The following is an 18839-nucleotide window of genomic DNA, read 5'->3' as shown; positions in this document are numbered from 1 at the left end:
TGCTAACTTTTTCGTTTGCCAGCAAGTAAACTTTTCACTCAACTGCCAATTGTCAAATTTCGCAATTTTATTGTTTTTTCATTTAAAAAAATTGACGAATAAACTCTGTCCAGCTTTCGACTGTCTGCTGCAATATTCGTCGCATGTACGTCTACAATCTCAGACACTACAAATTAAATCATACATTTTTTAAAAATAATCCAATAATAAAAAGGCACGGTATAATTTATTTTATATATATATATATAAAATAAATTATATTAAAAATCAAGCGAGAAAAAAGGAAATGGTGATTATTAAATATCAAGCTGCTGATTATTAAATATTTTAAGATAAAAATTTGCAATTATTTTAAGATATTTTTTTTTTGTATTTAATAAAGATATGTTCTTAACCTTTTATCTTTATCTTTTTGGCTGGTGGAAATAACAGTCTCATAGGTGGCATAAACGTGCTCTCCAACTCCAACATCACACCCTCTCTCTCTCTTTTCTCTCGTTTCTCTCGTTTCATCTGCCGCTTCTCGCTGCGAATTCGTAGACTTTTCTCTCTCTCTCTCTCTCTCTCTCTCTCTCTCTCTCTCTCTCTCTCTCTCTCTTTCTCAAATCCAGCCGCTGCACCGCACCATTTCCTCTGTTTCTCGTTATCCATTTCGCAAACGTTTTCATTGCTTCCTTTTTTCTCGCTTTTCTCAGACACTCTTTCTTGCTCATCAAGAAACTAATAGGTCTTCTTCTTTTCTCACAAGAATCTCTGCATTACCGTTTCTGTTTCTTCCTCTTATATTTCAGACCGTTCTTCTTCGTCTGAACCGTTTTCGAACCTGTTTTTCATTTTTCGGCAGCTCGTTATATCCGGATAATCAGGAGTGAATATGTTGGATGCATTGTTCAAACCGAAATTCTATTCGAAGTGGTAATGATTCTTGTCTGCTTCTCTCCTTTCATTTCTCTTTGTCTTTTACTAGTTTTGGAATTTTTTTAGAATAATATCAATGGAATTAAATTTTGAACAGCAAATCACGGTTGAAGTTAATAAATACGAGGTTGGAGACGATAGGGAAGAAAAGGAAAGCGGTGGAGAAATTTCTTAAGAAAGACATCGTCGACCTTCTTAGGAATGCCCTTGATTACAATGCATATGGAAGGGTAATTTCCCTTAACACCTTTTGTTTTTTTTTTTTTTTTTTTTTTTTTTTTTTTTTTTTTTTTTATGTATTTAGGCTATTTATTACCGTCTCAGTTCGTTTGTTATATAATTTATGTATTTAGGCTATTTATTACCGTCTCAGTTTATTTGTTACATAGTAGAAAAATGGTGATATACATTTTCATTTATTTAATATATATTAAAAGAATAAAATACTCATAAAATAAAAAAAAATAAAATAATGATTTTTTATATTTTTATTAGTAAAATAAAAGAATAGTATCAAATAAATTTAAAAAATCTGTTTCAAAATATCATTTTTGTATATAATATTATCTCAAAATTTGCATTAATTTGTTTCAATTTTGCTGTGTATTGTGATATTTTGTGTACACCATGTGTAGCAACTGAGTATATGTTGTATTTATTAGTCAGCTTGGTTGTTAACACTTTATAAATTCAAAGCAGGCTGAGGGGCTTCTCATCGAGCAAAATATGTCGTTTTGCTATGAACTCGTTGGAAAGTTTGCTAATTGCGTGTCGAGTCATGTTCGAGACCTTTGTAAGCAGAGGTATTATTTTCTATCTATGCAATTAAAGATTCTTTTCTTTTTAGTTTTCACTCACCTTTTGATGTAACTGGGATGTTCATATATCATTCACTTTTTATATAAAAAAAAATATTCGAAACGAATGAATCATAAATTATCATGTACGATTATAAATATGAGTTATTAAAAAAGGTAGTTGTTAAAACAATTTTTTCTTTTATCCTCTTCAAGGCATTGGCCAATCTATTCATGACAGTATTTTAATCTTGTTCTATAGGGATTGTCCTGGTGAATGTAAAGAAGCTATACAGTCATTGATATATGCAGCAGCAAGATTTTCTGATCTGCCGGAACTACGCGAGCTCAGAACGTTGTTCACCCCAAAATTTGGGAATACTCTTGAACCTTACATAAGTCAAGAGGTAACCGATGGGACCACTCTAATAGTCCGTAAACTATTTTCGTGGTGACATCTTTCTTTCCACCACTTACTTGAATAATTGCTTATCTTTAGTTTGTTGACAAACTGAGGCAAGCTCCTCCTTCGAAAGAAATGAAGATCCAGCTGTTGCATGATTTAGCCCGAGAGTTCTCTATAGAATGGGATAGCAAGGCTTTGGAGCAGAGGCTTCACTCACCGCCTCTGTTACTTGAAGTAAGTTTTCCTCATCATTCATTAGTTTCTATCTTAGCATCTGTTTCAGGAAAAATACGAATAATCTTTTTAGTCACCAATATAGACAAGTTGTGTCCACAACACAATTTCTTATACTACTGATTAGTGATGACTTATTCAGAAACATTCTGCTTGTTGCAGGACAAGACTAAATACGATCTTCTAAATGATCAGGATGATCGCATAAACAATGATGTCGCTGTCCCCAAAATAGGTACCGGTGACAAACAGAGACATGAAAGAAACTGGCATACATCAAAAGGAAATGAAAAAGACACCCTATCACAAGGAAGGAAGGATATCAGCGATGCGTATTGGGGGGTGCAAAGCAGCACAGACTGTGAAACAACCTCTGACAATTCATCCTTGGATGGGCGAAACGCTTGTTCAAGTTCATTAGGAAGCGTATCAGATAATGAAACAGTTAAGCAGCCATCTTCATTTTCCTACAAACTCGTCCCACCTCCTTACGTCAAAGAAAAATTGAATAAACCAGTTGTCCCAGAAAAGCAAATACCAAGATCAGTCAGGCGGAGACCTCTCAAACCACCACTTTACGAAAACAGTGTTTCAGATTCTAAAACTGGGGGCACTGACAAAGTGGTAGACTCAACGGATTATGAAGAAAAGGTAATGGACGGGCTCTTGATGCATTACAGTAAGAAAGAATCTCCTTATGGATCAGGCATAGCAAAAGCAGTATATCCAAAAGCTTATCCTATGCAACGAGTAGAATATGACAAGGGACATAAACAAAAATCAAGTGTACCCCTTGTGAGAGGAATATCTCTTCCTTCTGAAGACGCAAATTCGACGGAAACATTAAAAGTGCATGGAAGAGCTACTTCCTTAGTACCACAAATGTTGGGGACAGCGGGGCATGTGCATCCTAGTCTGCCTGATTATGATGACTTGTCGTCTCGTCTTGCTGCTCTCAGGAACACAACCCAACCAGCTTAACAACCTTCTTTTTGTTGTTTCATCAATCTTAGGCTAATCCAATATTTAGTAGCCATATACAGACATGAGAGATAGTTCTTTCTATTTGTGTATGGATATTTTCAAGATTGAAATCAGAATAGCAACTACAATCGTAGGTGCTCGTTCCTGCAAAGCTTGCCGATATGATTATGAAGATAAAAAGCTAATTTTGTTATCGTTTATCAGAAGTTTATTTCCTGGATGAACTAATTGCCAAGTTAATGAAATAAATATAAAACGATTTATTAAACATACTTATATGATTCCTTATTTTATAAAAAGTATATTTTAGGTAATTGTAATTTTAATATTCTTAGTTGATCTTGAATTGTTTATACAATATTTCTTTAAAACTTTAAAATAAATAATAATATAAATAGTGTAAAACATTAAATAAGTAAATTCGATAATCTTAAAATATTTTTGTCTTTAAATATAAACATTTTTTTTCAGGGAATATAATTTAAGGTGGTATTTTAGAAAAAAAAACTTTTTTATTATGTGAAGACAAAAATCACGAAATTAACTTAATTACTGTTATCAATCCAAGTGAAAGTAATTAATTTTACTTATATATGTATGTACTTTTGAATTATAAAATTGTATACAAATCTATTTTAACATCATTTGTCAAAACGCAAAAAGTAAGAGTCTATCACTAAAATAATACAATCTTACAAAAAAAAAAAAAGAATAATGTTGTGAGAATAGTTTTTAAAAGACTGCGTGGAGAAATAAAAACATTGGATGATATTAGAGATCTCTTAATTATTCGACATTTGTGATGTTTATTTTTAAGTGAATTGATTATGAAAAAGATTATGTTGTTGTGAATTTAATTATCTATCAAATGATATAAATTTGATAAAATAAATAAAGTAATTTAATTAAAAAAGAAGAGTAAAAATAATTATAATTCTTTTTTGTAAAATATTATTGAAATTTAGTATGTAATTGATTTATTTAAGATTTAATTATGACTCGTATATAACATAATGACGGAGTTATAAAGTTAATTCGGTGATAAAAGTTGAAAGAGAAATTGAGAAAAATTCGGGTTTAACTTTTTACATATACGTTTGAGAGATACGAATAAATAAACAGGAAATCCTGAAATTTTTTGAAAACAAGATTCCGTCGTGACAGCATCAAACGACGTCGTAGGTTGAAGCCGGAGGTAGGGTAATGGAATCGGAAGTGGAAAAGAAGGGTGGCGAGGAAGTGATGAGCGAGGTCCACCTGGGTTGCCCACCCGATTTCACCGGATCCTATATTTCCCTTTTCACCGTTTCATTTTCCGGTAACCTAACCCTTCTTCTTCTTCTTCTCTTCCTTCAATTTATCACTCTTGTATCATTCTTAGACTTCTCTAATTGTTCCATTAGATGTTTCTCGCACCACACACCTTCATCCTTCGCAGCACAATCCTTTACACGCTAACAAGCTTCAGTTCGATCAAGATGGTGACCTTCTTCTCCCTCGACGACGCTCCAGTAACTTCTTTATTTCTTTCCTCTCAATTTCATCTCATCCTTCACTTTTTCTATGTTTATAATTGTAGACATTTATTTATTTATTTATTTATTTATTTTTTGTTAAAGCACATACCCCATTTTCATGTAATAGCTTTAGTGTCAGAATCCAGCACAACATCACATCGACAATTCCAAATGTTGGCCTGCAGGTAATTCTGATTCGTTTTCATCACTGATAATCCTTTTCGTTTTCAATTCTATTCTTGCATTTCTTTGATTTTGTTATTATTAATTTTTATTATTTTTCCCCAAATTCCTTTCAGGTTTGGAAAGCGGAACTAGTATTGTCAGATTTTATATTGCATAAAGAATCATGCTCCTCTGAACTTCAGGGAGTTATTGCATTAGAACTTGGCGCTGGAACTGGTTTGTCATTTCTCCTTACCTTTTCCTACCAATTCCTTTTTTCTAAACAAAATTGTAAAATCCCCAAATTATGACCAAGACAAGTCAGAAAAGCTTTGTAACACTTGAAACCGAAGACTGATGGTTTAGTGAAATGTACTATTGGATTCCTCGGTCTTCATTTCTGACTTATAATAATTAGCCACAGCTTTGTTATGAAGTGAGAAATGCTAACAACATACTCTTCAAGACTCTTCTTTTAACACTTTTCTCTGTCATTGGATGAGTTGTATGTTAACCCCACGAATAGGAGGCAAAGGTTATATGGTGGGGCTAGCATAATAGTAATTCTGCAGCACAGAAACACCTTTGCTGGGACTTTTAGAGCTAGTTTGAATGAACTTCTCACGAACACTAATATGAGAAGATAAAATGAAACAAGAATTTAGAATGACTCAAACTTGCATGAGAAAAATTCTTCCTATTCACCCAAAGCTTTTTTTAAAATTTATCTCATCTAACTTCTCCGTACACGCCAATATTAAACTTAACAAAGCTTGTTATTCTTTCCATTGAAAAGCTCCCATAAGTTAGAGAAGCAAATATAAATTGGATTACATAGAAGCAGTTGCTGTTATCGTTACAAAAAGTAAGCAATGAATGTGTTTATGTTATCCAACTGCTGATTATTCTATAAAACCCTTTGAGACACTCCTAAGAACTAATTTGATGATCTATGAAGACGAATACCCAAATCTGAAATTTGAAATGACATCATGTTATTATAAATATATGTTTTTGATTTTAAGTTTTCAATCAGGCTTGGTGGGCTTATTACTAGCACGTGTTGCGAATACAGTGTTCCTTACAGGTATGTGCCTTCTTCTATTTGAGTATATTCAGCTCTTATGAATTATCATGGTGAAAATTTATATTCTTCTTTATAAATGGGCATTATATTGCATAAATATTACATATAGAAAATTACGTGGACCAGTTTTCATCATTTATAGTAGTAAACTATTATCCGAGGTTGTTTAGTTCTTTTAAATTTTTGTTTCATTTAAGGTTGACGATTTTAATTGACATCTTGTGCTTATTATTATGTCAGACTATGGGACTGAAATACTTGACAACTGTGCAAAAAATGTTCAGCTTAATTTTGGATTATTGAATTATCAAGCCAAAATTCATGTACGCGAACTTGATTGGTTTAATAGCTGGCCTCCAAAAGCAAAAATAGAAGAGGCTCCTGGCGCTCAAAAGTATAGTTAATTATTTTGACGGATAGTCTCTAATAAATAATTGCTTCTGTTTTTGTTTCTGGGTTTGAGTTTGAGTCTCTAACTACTGAAAGCCATTATTTATGCACGACCAATAGCTACCTATGAAGCACCAACACGTATAGAATACCCTACATGTACGAGACACTCCATTGAAGCGTGAAATTTAAAAGCACTTTTTACTGTTCCAACACATATTAATGAGAACGACAGTGACTTTTTTGAAGTTGAAAAGTCAGAAACTTATTGTGTAAGTTTCTATTTCTTCATTAAACAAACAAAAAGTTTATTCCACATTTATATTTTCTCTTTACCGTGAGTTTTGAGTTTTCCCTTTATTTAAATTTATCTTTAGATGAACATGAGTTAGAGATGTCTTTTTAACAATGTGTCCATATTTTTATAAAGCTTGATTGCTACTGTAAATAATTCATAATGCTGTTCAATATACACACACGCACATATATGCCATGTCCTGCATTATAGAAATTTATGTATCAATGTGTCCGTGCTTCATAGATAACTAGTGCTTTATACTTTTTATTAAAGTTTTATATCATGTGTGCATCATAATCACTTTATGCATCACCCAGGTATTCTTGGACTTCTAAAGAAATTGAAGAAGTAGAGAATGCTTCTTTGCTGGTGGCTGCTGATGTTATTTATAGTGATGAGCTGACTGATGCATTTTTCAGTACGTTAGAGAGATTAATGTCAAGGGGTTCGACGAAGGTATAATGTTAACGGAATAGAAGAAAGAAAGAGAGGGAAGTGGCCGAGAAGTGTGGAGTATGGGTGGGGAATGTTGCAATCATGATCTGTTTGAGCTCCCCTTCTATGCTATCATGTATTCAATATTAGTTATTTGACCTCATTTATTTGTAGGTGTTATACATGGCGCTGGAAAAGCGCTACAACTTCTCTCTTTCAGACCTTGATGTTGTTGCGAATGGATATTCACATTTTCGAAGCTATCTTAGGGATGAGGATGGTAAGCACATAGACATATTAGTTTGCATTAATTTCTCTCAATTATCGTGTCAAAATATTTTCACATAATTGTTCATTATATTGAATGCTTGGTGTATATATTGCAGAAATTGAAAGTCTTGAGTCTTTAAGCACGTCTAATTTTGTTGGGAAGCGGATAGACATCTCTCAAATTCCACAGTATGTTGGAGAATATGATAGAGGACGTGATGTTGAGATTTGGCAGATCAAGTACTTAAAATCCAAACATGAAGCCTCAGTTGCTCCTGGGTAAAATTTTGAAGGACAGAGGCTTTTGGCAAAAATAAAAATATTAAAGAAAGTTTGTTTTTTTATTTATTGAAAATCATGTTGGAATGCATAGGAAATAACATTTAAAAATTACAAATTTTTATTCCTCTTGAACAAAACATATAGTTTGGTGAAAATTTGATGGGTGGTGGGCTACAAATTAATAATGGGATACAGTTTTATTTTTGTTAAAATAAAAGATGAAAATAGAACAAAAAAATGGTATAATTTAAATAGTTATTCAGCACAATTGCTGAGTCAGTGCTTATCTAGTTGTAGTTTAACTAATAATTTTAAATTTGAATCTTGAAAGGTTGCAAAAAGAGGATTTAAATTTTTAAAATGTGATTAGATTATTTACATGTGAATTGTAATAAATGTTTTTCTTATGTAGTTAACTTAACGTTCATAATTAATAAATTTACATTAAATTTCAACTGAAATAATTTACTATTTTTTTAATAATCTTCCTCAACTGAAATTTAAATTAATTAATGTAATTAGCATTTTGTATGGTGATAGCAACGAAAAAATAAATTTAATTTTTGATAAACTCTTTCCGTCATATTATTATATTATTATTTTTTCAATCTCATTTTACTGCTGCGGGTGTCCAATGTTCGCAAATCCCAATTGTTTAGTTTAAGAGTAGTAATCAGCAGGGTGTGAATGTATTCAAACAAATAAAAGGCGAAATGTCAAGTTTACCCTCCAAACCCCTTCTTCTTTCATTCGATCTTGTCTGCACACATTCTCACTTCAACGCATCTTTGTTCTTTTTCTTTCCTCTGTAAAATTCAGTTTCTCTCTCTACAGAAAAAGTGGCAATTTCTCTTTGGATTCCTAATTCTAAATCTAAATCTGGCTGAAGGAGATATGATCCGAAGAGGTGACTGAGCAGGAAGAGGAGGAATCGAAGGATTCAAAGATGGGTTGCAACCAATCGAAGATCGAGAACGAGGAAGCGGTGGCGCGATGCAAGGAGCGCAAGCGCTTCATGAAGGATGCCGTCTCCTCCCGCAACGCCTTCGCCGCCGCCCACTCTTCCTACGCCACCTGCCTCAAGAACACCGGCGCCGCCCTCGGCGACTTCGCCCCGGGGGAGGTTCAGAACCCTCAATTGCACTCCAATGACACTAATGCCTCCTTTCCAAACCCTCAGCCCTTCGAGATTCCTCTCCCGCCGCCCCCTCTCCCGGACTTCTCCCCCGCCCCGCCCCTCCAGCGGGCCATCAGTATGCCAGAGATGAAGATCAACAAGCCCGACCCCCGCCCCAGGCCCGAGCCCGTTGGCACAATCGTCGAGGAGGAGGACGAGGAAGATAAAGAGTTGGAGAACGAAGGGTCCTTGAGGAAGAGAAGAAGCAACAACAGAGTGAATAGTAATAAAAGAGTATCAGAAGAAGAACAACAACCTCGTCCTCCTATGCCGCCTCCTCCTGTTAAACAGCCTGAACCTCGTGATCACGTCACTCATCATCAACACTCCATGGCTCAGGACACTCAGAGTGGTGCTTGGGAGTACTTTTTCCCTTCCTTTGAGAACATTGCCGGGCCCAGCCTCAATGCTGCCGAAGAAGATGCCGTCAGCAAAGTCCACGAAGTTGAGAGGAAGGTGTTCGATGAAAAGCCCAGGGTGGTGGAGGAAATTGACGATGAGGTTGTCACGCCTGTGAGGGGTGTTGAGGTTCCCGAGCCTGAGCCCGAGCCTGAACCAGTGCCCGAGCCTCCCGCTGTGCCCGATGAAATGATGGAGACGCCTGTGGGGAAGGGCGTGAAGCTGAAGCAGACGCCGAGTTCTGTGGAGGGAAAGAGGATTGTGAAACATTCCGTGAATCTGCAGCAGATATTTGCTGATCTCGATGATAATTTTCTCAAGGCTTCTGAGGCTGCTCATGATGTTTCAAAGATGCTTGAGGCGACACGTTTGCACTATCACTCCAATTTTGCGGATAACAAAGGTATTTAGTGATACTCATCTCCTGATTCTCCACCACTTTGCTTCTATATATGGTACATTTTGTTTTGAAGTAGCGAGCTTTTAACTTCTAGTCTTTAGGATTATTAGGGGGGAATGGTTTGATAATGAGGATTACTAGATAGATTCCGCCCATAGGAATGGCTTGTATGGTCATGAGAGCGGGGCGGGGGGAGAATTTGTCATGAAGTCATGATGGCATGCCTCTTTTGTATTTTGCATATTGAACTGCATTTATGCAAATGTTTTTTTTGTGTTTTTGCAGGGCACATTGATCACTCTGCACGGGTCATGCGAGTTATTACATGGAATCGATCCTTTAAGGGAATACCTAATGTGGATGACGGGAAGGATGATTTTGACTCAGATGAACATGAGACGCATGCCACCATCTTGGACAAGTTGTTAGCGTGGGAGAAGAAACTTTATGATGAAGTTAAGGTAAGTTGACTAAGAGGCAAATGTTATGTGATGGGAGTTTTACTTGCATTATTTTCCTATCTGAATTTTAACAATTTTCTTTCTTAGTCATAAGCTCTAAGCATGTAAATGTATATTTGTGCGTGTATTTGTTAAATATCTATACTTTTCTTTCTGCTCATACTTTTTCTGATGTTTTATCTTTGTTTGGTTCTGGGTTAAATATCCATATACACGTTTTTTGTTTTAATTCTTAATTTGTTGATACTATTTTATAGGCTGGTGAACTGATGAAATTTGAGTACCAAAGAAAAGTTGCCGCACTTAATAAATTGAAGAAAAGAGGCACCAACTCTGAAGCATTAGAGAAAGCAAAAGCAGTTGTCAGTCATTTGCACACAAGATACATTGTAGATATGCAATCCTTGGATTCAACAGTCTCAGAGATTAACCGTTTACGTGATGAACAGTTGTATCCAAGACTTGTTCAGCTTGTTGATGGGTGAGTTGTAATGTAGGATTTATTATTTGCACTTATAGATGACTAATCTTTTAACTTAAAGAAAATTTTCTCTTTTTTGTTTTTACAATTCACATTTTTGGCATGCGTCTTCCTAAGTCTACAATAATGGTTCTATCCTAATGAATGATTATTGCATGCTTCTTGCAGAGAAGCTTTAGTTTTTTGTTTCCGAAATCTAGTAATACATTAGCCTGGATCATTGAGTGTGCAAACTCTTCCACACGCATAACATAACACATATAAGCTTCTCTGCTGGTATTGATGTCTTTTTATGGACTGTAGGATGGCTGAAATGTGGAAATTAATGCTAGAGTACCATGAGAAGCAATCAGATACTGTTAAATTGCTCAAAACGTTGGACATTTCGCAGTCAACTAAGCAAACAAGCGAACACCATCATGACCGAACATACCAGCTACTGCTTGTTGTGCAACAGTGGCATTCCCAATTTGAAATGCTTGTCAACCATCAAAAGGGATACATAAAATCCCTAAACACATGGTTAAAATTAAATCTTATTCCTATTGAAAGCAGCTTAAAGGAAAAGGTTTCTTCACCTCCAAGGGTTAGAAGTGCGCCCATACAAGGCCTTCTCCATGCATGGAACGACCGTCTAGAAAAACTTCCCGACGAGCTTGCTAGGACGGCTATAGGAAACTTTGTTGCTGTGATAGAGACTATTTTCCACCAGCAAGAAGAAGAAATAGCTTTGAAGAGGAAATGTGAGGATACGCGAAAGGAGCTATCCCGCAAAACAAGGCAATTTGAAGATTGGTATAACAAATATATGCAAAAGAAAATACCAGATGAGTACAATCCCGATACAGCAGAAGACAGTAACGGTCCTGATGAGGCTGTTACAGAGAGGCAGGTTGCTGTTGAACAAGTGAAGAAGAGATTAGAAGATGAGGAAGAAGCCTATGCACGGCAATGTCGCCAAGTGAGGGCAAAAACTATGGGAAGTCTCACAAATCGCATGCCAGAGCTCTTTAGGGCTATGTCGGATTTTTCTCTTGAATGTTCCAAAATGTACAGTGAATTAAGGTCTATATCACAGAACCTCGGCCAGAGCTCATCATGAGATGAGTTGTGCCTATTTTTTCAGGGTAAAGTATATTTTTCTTTGTGCTATATGATTTGATGGGGATGAGTCCTGCAGATTACATGTGACATTGTTAAATAAACTGTATCTGAATTTTTATATTATCGCAGAGAATATATTTGAATGGATTCATGTCCCTTTAATGTAAACAATACATGATCCATGTTTTGTTCAGCTGCTTATTTGTGATTGGTGTCAATCTCCTCAAACCGTTTCCACATACTGTGCATACTGGCTGATAGAAGATGTACGATTTTCATTTATAAACATGCTTCTGGCGAAAAAAATTATTAGTTTATGAAACACAATTCTATAATACAGTGGCCTTGTACCTTTTGATCAATAGGAATCTCATGTCATTTTTATTTTAATAGTGAGTAACTGTTTTGTTATCTCATTTTAGCTTAAAGCATCTACAGGTCTTTTCCTACATAAAACTGAAGATGTGATAGTATGTATATATTGACAGTCATTTACATGATGCATCCGCGAAATCGTGCTACATTATCTATAACTAGAACTTAGGTAGCAGAAAGGAATAAATGATTTCTTTTTTATTATATCTGTTATGATAAATTACTGATTTTATGTTTGTTACAATTGTTTTAACATTGACTGCAATGTTCCACGAAGTAATTTAATATTTGATTTGATATGGCATTCGATTTATTTTGTAATTTCTTGCTGTTTATGCTAAACATTAAATGAATTCCGTCTAATATATTTTATCTGTGTGATAAGGTAAAGAAGTTGATTATTTGTTCTTGAAAAAAATAGAAGTTGGTTTGGCGGCCCATGGAGTTGGATGGATTACATAAAGAAAAAGAAATTGAATTAATAGGCCCATGCAGTAGACCAAGATGTAGTTAATATAATAAAGCTAAATGTTTCAGAATGTGAATTTTACAAAATACCTATTCTAGAATGAAAGTCGATAGTTAAATTTTTTTGTAAGGTGTAAAAAAATCATATAACTTATCGGTGGTTGATTAGATCAGTAATAATTGTCTCAAAAGATGAAAAATTGGATCAATTTAGTTTTTCACAAGAACTTAGTTTTTCGGCATTCGGCCCAATAAAAAAGAAGAACACTGTGGACTAGTGTATATTGGAATTAAAGTTGAAACTTTTTAAAGTATTTTTATTTTTTTAGTTTCATATTTTAGGTTAGAAATTACAAAAACACCTTTTAATTTTATAAACCAAACATTCATTTAAATGAGTTTGTATTTAGACGAGTGTTCACAAAATTGATTTTGAATGAATTCCTTAAAAGCAAATTGATTTTATAAAATTAATTTTGTTGAAACAAATTTATTTTGCTATTTTTATTCTAAAATTAATAAATATCAATACAATTTTTGTGGTCCAAATTAAAAACAATTCAAAGTTTTCAAACTCAAAATCAGTTCTCTTTAAGATATGATTTCAACTATGCAAATATTTACACATAACTACATTAGATAATATTTCAAGGGATAATGAGTGATCCTAGAATTCAAATACGCAATCAATGATTTGAACACATGAGATTTCTTTATATGAAGAAGAAAAAAAGTCACCCAACTTGGAAGGAATATTAAGTGGTCAGTGTATTACAGAAGAACGATGTCAAAGGTACCTTGGCACATTCTGTGATTTGATTACATAGAATATCAAGCTGAGCAACAATAATAACTTCTCCCTCTATCTTGTACAACGCTGTTCAAATTCATTCCGGTAGGCTTTGGTGGTAAAGCTCTAGCTAATCTTTTTGCTGAATTCATCAGATAGAAACAACAACTTAATACACATGCAACATTTCCTTAAACTGACACCTATGGTCAATTTGGTGTGGAGGTGAAAGTTTGTGGTAAGTTTTATCAGTAAAATGGTATTGCAATCTTGTCCATAAATTTTCAAATCACTTTTTCTCCACACCAAGAGCTAACCATTTGAGAAAAATGACTGAATTAATTGGCTAAAGTGTTTTTGACGATGTTCAGAAAATACCTATCTCATAGAAAAGCTCATTGATGTTCTCTGCAGTCTTAGCAGATGTTTCCATGTAGAACATTCCATTCTCTTGAGCAAATTGCTCTCCTACCTGCAATGGTTTAATTTACTCAAACCAGTCACAACTTAAGAACAGAAGCCAAGAGGGAACTGTTGCAGTTTCACTAACTCTGGTCCTTCTTTCAAATGCAGAGAAATGAACTTTCTCTTCCATCATTTCAAATGGAGAGATTTACAAAAATAAAAACTGAATACTCCCATGTATTTATCATCATTTTTCTATTCCAAGTAAAAAGAAAGAGCAGGGTACGAGAATGATCTCAACACTACCTCAGCTTCAACCTCTCTCTTTGGCTCTAAGTCAGATTTGTTTGCTACTAATGCCATCACCGCCTTTTGATTTCCTACATGAAGTAGTTACAGTTTTACTGTAGCAACTAGTGGCATTGGAATTAATGAAAAAATGAAAGAAGTAGAAAACATCTAATTGATTAATGTCCAAAGACAAATAAGAGTAGTGATTGAGGACAGTGGCTTTATCTAGCATTTGTTTATTTCCTGAATTTGAAGCATTACCGTGTGTTTGCAATTCCTGAACCCATTTTTTTGCTCGAACAAATGTATCCTGGAAGAGAAGATCATAACAGACAAAAAGTTTCAAACAAGAAATAGAACTTTGATGATAGAAAAACTTCCTAAGTATCAGTTATTAATGTACTATTCAGTATCAACGTATTATTCCATTGTTATCCTATTTCAGGGTAAGGTAACAGGAAAAATTCAAGAGCAAATAGAACATATTGCAGTGAAACCACGTGAGGTAACATAACACCTACTGTTTAAATTGACAAGAATTAATGCAGAGCAGGAGTTGTCAGTTCTGATCTTTTATAACTCATTCACTGAAGCAGTTTTCAGCAGAGAAAATTAGGAGGATATTTTTTTAATTACAAGTTACATTTGCTTGGAAACAGAAGTTCTTGTTACAATTTACACTGTCTATCACTGCATACTGCAGAATATAGAAAGCTTTTAGGTCAGAGTATTACAATTACAAGTGTGCTTATATCCGTTTATGAAGTAATTTCAAACAAAATTACACTAAAGCCATATGTTTCTGGGTTTGCCATTTCACAGCACAACTACCAGTGTATCCACTAGTAAATCATAGCAATGCTTTCAAAATTAGTAAATTGAATACTTACAACGCTTGAGATGTCATAGACAACAATTGCTGCTGCTGCGCCACGGTAGTACATGGGAGCCAAACTATGATACCGTTCCTGTCCTGCTGTGTCCCATATATCAAACTTCACAGTTGCTTCAGATAATGATAATATTTGGGTGAAAAAAGCAGCTCCTATTGTTGGTTCCTGTGCCAGATTAATTTCAATTAAGGTTTCTAAACTGTCTTGTTACCTTTCCGAGGGTACGGTGATGCGTGAATGAAGAAATCATCTTGTTAATGCAACAAAAATGGAAGCAAATTCACCTGGTTAGGAAAGAATTGGCCTTTTACAAATCTCAACGCTAAACTGGTCTTTCCAGTTCCCATGTCTCCGAGAAGTACCTACAAACAGAAAGGGGCATATCATATGAATCTCTATGTTAGAAGAATACTATATTGAATGGTCCGTACGATGTAGATACATAAACATGGTACTTTTTTAAAATACTATGTACCAGATTGAAAATTTGGTCTGATTATATTAAGAAAATCTTATGTGCTACTTTGATTTTCTTTGCCGCTTTCTATTTCATATTTAACAACGACCTATTCATGTGGTTGTTATATCTGACAAGTACAAGTGTTAGATACTGCAAGGATCATGCAATATGTTGTAGAACTCTGAAATAATATTTGAAGATTTTGAGGAAGAAAAATAAAACTAAGAATAAGGTAAGACATACCCACCAGCTTGGCTTGAATGATCTTGTTCCCTGGCCTTGCCATAGGTAGGTTGAAGAAAGGGAAACAAATTGTAGAAGCTGCAGAAAAAGATAATTCTGTGATAAAAGAGAGTACTAGCTAAATCTCTCACTGGAAACTTCGCCATGAACAGTGCCTGTGACTAGTTGACTGGTAGATTTGTTTAGCTTTGACTGTCAGTTTGTTGAATGTGATCTAAATGTCAGCAACAAACACCACAGTTATTCTACTTTCCCGCTGTTCTTATTCTCTTCAATAATCCATACCAAAACCATAAGTGACACAAAAGCCATATTTTAAACTGAATGCTTCAAAATGCAACTTCAACATGGTTTTGCTTGCTATGAATGTCGAATTGATTACACGTTAAGAAATACAGTAGGAAGGTTATTTTAAAATTAAGCATGACCATAAAATACATTTATCTGCTTTTATTGATCACATGCACTGACTCTGAATTAGATATTTTTTGAACTGAAAAATATCTACCAATCTAAAATCAAAGAGATGAAGGGATAGTAAAAAATGGTGAAAACAGAAAATCCAAGTTAACTTGTACTTGAAGCAGAAGAAAAATGATGAAGCACAACAAAAGGTAGCATTTGCAGACAAAATAGGAAAGCGCGCCACAATTTCCCAGACACTACACCTAATTCAAAAGGGTAAACGTGCGTTCCATTCACATTCTTCATATTTTCTGCAATCGCATCGTTACACAGACACAGTGTTTAAAGAGAAATCATGCGAATCTCAAAAGCTTCCTTTTACGCTCTCCTCCTCCACAAACCTTACAACCACCAAAACCTCGTCGTTTTATCGCGGCGTCGTGTTATCTCGTGCGCGCTGAGTATGGCGCTGCTCGTGAGCACGCTCTACGTTCTGTGGCCGTCGGATCCAGATCTGAAGATCGTGGGGCTGAAGCTGCGGCGGATAAAGGTGCACCCTGTGCCGCCCGTCACCGTGGACATCTCCATGCTGCTGACGCTCCAGGTCCGCAACGCTGACGTGTACTTCATGGACTTGGGTGCGGTAAACGTGGCAGTGGCGTACAGAGGGAAGATGCTGGGTCACGTGAGGTCGAGGGAGGTGCACGTGAGGGCGAGGGGGTCTTCCCACGTGGATGCTGACGTGGAATTCGCCGGCATTACTGTTCTGCCTGAGCTGGTGCTGCTTCTGGAGGACGTGGCCAAAGGTATCGTACCCTTTGACACAGTTAGCCACACTGGTGGCCAATTCGGCCTTTTCTTCTTTCACTTCCCCATCAAGGTAACCTAATTTCATTCCTCATTTCAAATTTTCTTCAACTCATATTCAAACTCTCTGACTATATGACTATGAATCAAGCTCGTTCAAGAGTTCAAAATCCATTTTTTTTGTAGAACTTCCACATTCCAACTAAAGTATAGTTAGAGGGTAGAAACTTGAATTTATTTGACGTATTTTTACTTAGAATTTGGTGATGCTGCTGTATGTAATACGAAAATATCCCACAGGCAAAAGTATCATGTGAGGTTCTGGTGAGTATAGTAAACCAGACTATCATTCGTCAACATTGTCTCCACGAGGTAATCATGATTAGCTTTATTACATTTATTGAGTGTGGTGGTAATATTTATCGATGAACATGTATTTTGTACTGAATATCTTTATGATTTCACTTCAGTGACAACACAGGGTCCCCAGAAGCGTCCAAAGATGCTTGCCACTGTAAGTATAATTCATAGCTTAAAAGATTAGCAACCGTGTGTACTGAACAGTGGCTAATTATTACTGTAACAGTGGCTAAACATCACTTATGTAACTACTTGTGCTGACATCCTTATATATATATCAGTAAATTTTGATTCTGTAACATGATACTGCAATGTAATAACATTTTAGTTTCGATTTTTCCCAAACAATAAAATGACAAGAAGTGTTGGGGAAGGAGTTATGGTGATGAGGTTGTGAGAGTACAACTCTGTCGCGACGTAAGAAAATAAATGAAGGTGGCGAAGGAATTGATAGGACCAAGATGTTAGGCTACATGCAGAACTACGGACAGTCAAATGCTATCAACTTCCCTCGTTAGGTAACACATGGTTTTTATTTAATTTATCTTAAATAAAGTTTTCTTTAAAATAAAAATATAAAAAATAATACTTTTTCACGCAGATAATTTTTTACATTTATTTAATATTATATTTTATTTTAATTTTTTATAAAAAATAGGGCTAGATATGTTTTTAGTCCCTATATGGGCGATTTTTGTTTTAGTTCTTCTTTCAAACTAAAGTACAATTTAATCCTTCAACCTTAGAAAACTATGATTTTAGTCCTTTTTACCAAACTTTTAATTTTTTTTAACTATGGTGTTTGACACATTTTTGTGTTAATTGAGAAACGCGTTTGAAACAATTAATAAAGTTAAAAAAATTTGATAAAAATGATTAAAACCAGAGTTAGTTGAAGGACTAAATTGTATCTTAGTTTGAAAGAGAGACTAAAACCAAAATCGCCCCAAAATATTGGGATTAAAAACATATTTAACCCATAAAAATATAAAAATTTATTTTTTTATTATTATTTTATCTTTGTATGTAAAAATATGTTATTTTATATCTATTTAAAAAAAATATAGTGGTCAAAAACTGTCCAATATTTATTTAGAAAAAAATATGTTTTTTTTAAATAAACAATTATAATATCTATTATATACTTCGTTTTATTTTAATTAGTATAATGAATCAAATAATGTAAAAATAATTTTAAAAATATTAATGCAAGATTGGATGAAAGAAATAAATATTTAGGGCATGGAATTGTATCCATGGGCTTAAGTCCAAGACTTGAGTTTTATAAGATGTTCTTTTACATAAAATTTAAATTATTAGGTTTCAGATAAATAATGAATCATAAAAATAAAATAAATGTTTTTAGGATCATCAACCAAGTAAAAAATTAATTAAAAATTAATGTTAGTGTCAAGAAGTTTTTGAAAGTAATGTAATACATTGATTCCATAAATATTCAATAAAGACATTGACCTTAAATACAACAATGAACAATACAAGTTAATGATAAAATAAGATAATTATTTCTCACTTAAAT

General features: G+C 34.4%; 5 protein-coding genes across 11 annotated transcripts; 4 read left to right on the top strand and 1 right to left on the bottom strand.

Annotated features, from left to right (window-relative positions):
* The first annotated feature begins 441 nt into the window (after positions 1–441).
* On the top strand, positions 442–3507 carry LOC106761715. The gene is made up of 7 exons (XM_014645284.2): positions 442–727; positions 845–915; positions 1016–1148; positions 1618–1721; positions 1978–2122; positions 2215–2355; positions 2518–3507. The coding sequence occupies exons 2-7, from the start codon at positions 875–877 to the stop codon at positions 3334–3336; spliced, it is 1383 nt and encodes a 460-aa protein (XP_014500770.1). The 5' UTR covers positions 442–727; positions 845–874; the 3' UTR covers positions 3337–3507.
* A 913-nt stretch (positions 3508–4420) lies between these two features.
* On the top strand, positions 4421–7661 carry LOC106762053 (methyltransferase-like protein 22). 7 transcript variants are annotated; one of them, XM_022781415.1, is made up of 9 exons: positions 4421–4657; positions 4743–4850; positions 4959–5041; positions 5156–5258; positions 6058–6108; positions 6349–6502; positions 7114–7315; positions 7406–7511; positions 7618–7652. In XM_022781415.1, exons 1-7 carry the CDS (start codon positions 4543–4545, stop codon positions 7256–7258), a joined length of 759 nt encoding a protein of 252 aa, XP_022637136.1. In that variant the 5' UTR covers positions 4421–4542; the 3' UTR covers positions 7259–7315; positions 7406–7511; positions 7618–7652. The 7 variants fall into 7 exon arrangements, with proteins under 7 accessions (XP_022637136.1, XP_022637135.1, XP_022637137.1 ...); XM_022781414.1 differs by having other exon boundaries at positions 7114–7511; positions 7618–7661; XM_022781420.1 differs by lacking the exon at positions 6349–6502 and having other exon boundaries at positions 4423–4657; positions 7216–7315.
* A 6-nt stretch (positions 7662–7667) lies between these two features.
* LOC106762052 (nitrate regulatory gene2 protein) lies at positions 7668–11998 on the top strand. The gene is made up of 5 exons (XM_014645738.2): positions 7668–7780; positions 8673–9762; positions 10045–10220; positions 10478–10701; positions 11005–11998. The coding sequence occupies exons 2-5, from the start codon at positions 8730–8732 to the stop codon at positions 11801–11803; spliced, it is 2232 nt and encodes a 743-aa protein (XP_014501224.1). The 5' UTR covers positions 7668–7780; positions 8673–8729; the 3' UTR covers positions 11804–11998.
* Positions 11999–13293: 1295 nt separating this feature from the next.
* On the bottom strand, positions 13294–16096 carry LOC106761450 (ras-related protein RABF2b). The gene is made up of 7 exons (XM_014645001.2): positions 15735–16096; positions 15312–15389; positions 15025–15192; positions 14396–14444; positions 14150–14223; positions 13817–13910; positions 13294–13580 (listed from the first exon to the last, which is right to left on the bottom strand). Exons 1-7 carry the CDS (start codon positions 15771–15773, stop codon positions 13480–13482), a joined length of 603 nt encoding a protein of 200 aa, XP_014500487.1. The 5' UTR covers positions 15774–16096; the 3' UTR covers positions 13294–13479.
* A 98-nt stretch (positions 16097–16194) lies between these two features.
* LOC106761752 lies at positions 16195–17896 on the top strand. Its single transcript, XM_014645322.2, has 3 exons — positions 16195–17015; positions 17243–17314; positions 17413–17896. Exons 1-3 carry the CDS (start codon positions 16491–16493, stop codon positions 17413–17415), a joined length of 600 nt encoding a protein of 199 aa, XP_014500808.1. The 5' UTR covers positions 16195–16490; the 3' UTR covers positions 17416–17896.
* The last annotated feature ends 943 nt before the right edge of the window (positions 17897–18839 follow it).

Source organism: Vigna radiata, chromosome 5, assembly GCF_000741045.1.
Source record: "Vigna radiata var. radiata cultivar VC1973A chromosome 5, Vradiata_ver6, whole genome shotgun sequence".
Lineage (NCBI taxonomy): Eukaryota > Viridiplantae > Streptophyta > Magnoliopsida > Fabales > Fabaceae > Vigna > Vigna radiata.
Note: the sequence above shows the minus strand (reverse complement) of the source record. Positions and strands in the feature narration are given on the sequence as shown.

Bases quoted from the DNA above. Each gene is read 5' to 3' on its own strand.
- LOC106761715 (XM_014645284.2), top strand. From the start codon at position 875: ATGTTGGATGCATTGTTCAAACCGAAATTCTATTCGAAGTG. The intron at 1,722-1,977 runs GTATTATTTTCT...CTTGTTCTATAG, and splicing joins CGAGACCTTTGTAAGCAGAG to GGATTGTCCTGGTGAATGTA. The intron at 2,356-2,517 runs GTAAGTTTTCCT...TGCTTGTTGCAG, and splicing joins CACCGCCTCTGTTACTTGAA to GACAAGACTAAATACGATCT.
- LOC106762053 (XM_022781414.1), top strand. From the start codon at position 4,543: ATGGAATCGGAAGTGGAAAAGAAGGGTGGCGAGGAAGTGATGAGCGAG. The intron at 4,658-4,742 runs GTAACCTAACCC...TTGTTCCATTAG, and splicing joins TTTCACCGTTTCATTTTCCG to ATGTTTCTCGCACCACACAC. The intron at 5,042-5,155 runs GTAATTCTGATT...AATTCCTTTCAG, and splicing joins TTCCAAATGTTGGCCTGCAG to GTTTGGAAAGCGGAACTAGT.
- LOC106762052 (XM_014645738.2), top strand. From the start codon at position 8,730: ATGGGTTGCAACCAATCGAAGATCGAGAACGAGGAAGCGGTGGCGCGA. The intron at 9,763-10,044 runs GTATTTAGTGAT...GTGTTTTTGCAG, and splicing joins CAATTTTGCGGATAACAAAG to GGCACATTGATCACTCTGCA. The intron at 10,702-11,004 runs GTGAGTTGTAAT...TATGGACTGTAG, and splicing joins CTTGTTCAGCTTGTTGATGG to GATGGCTGAAATGTGGAAAT.
- LOC106761450 (XM_014645001.2), bottom strand. From the start codon at position 15,773: ATGGCAAGGCCAGGGAACAAGATCATTCAAGCCAAGCTG. The intron at 15,193-15,311 runs GTGAATTTGCTT...AATCTGGCACAG, and splicing joins GCCAATTCTTTCCTAACCAG to GAACCAACAATAGGAGCTGC. The intron at 14,445-15,024 runs GTAAGTATTCAA...CTTCTCTTCCAG, and splicing joins TCTATGACATCTCAAGCGTT to GATACATTTGTTCGAGCAAA.
- LOC106761752 (XM_014645322.2), top strand. From the start codon at position 16,491: ATGCGAATCTCAAAAGCTTCCTTTTACGCTCTCCTCCTCCACAAACCT. The intron at 17,016-17,242 runs GTAACCTAATTT...AATATCCCACAG, and splicing joins TCTTTCACTTCCCCATCAAG to GCAAAAGTATCATGTGAGGT.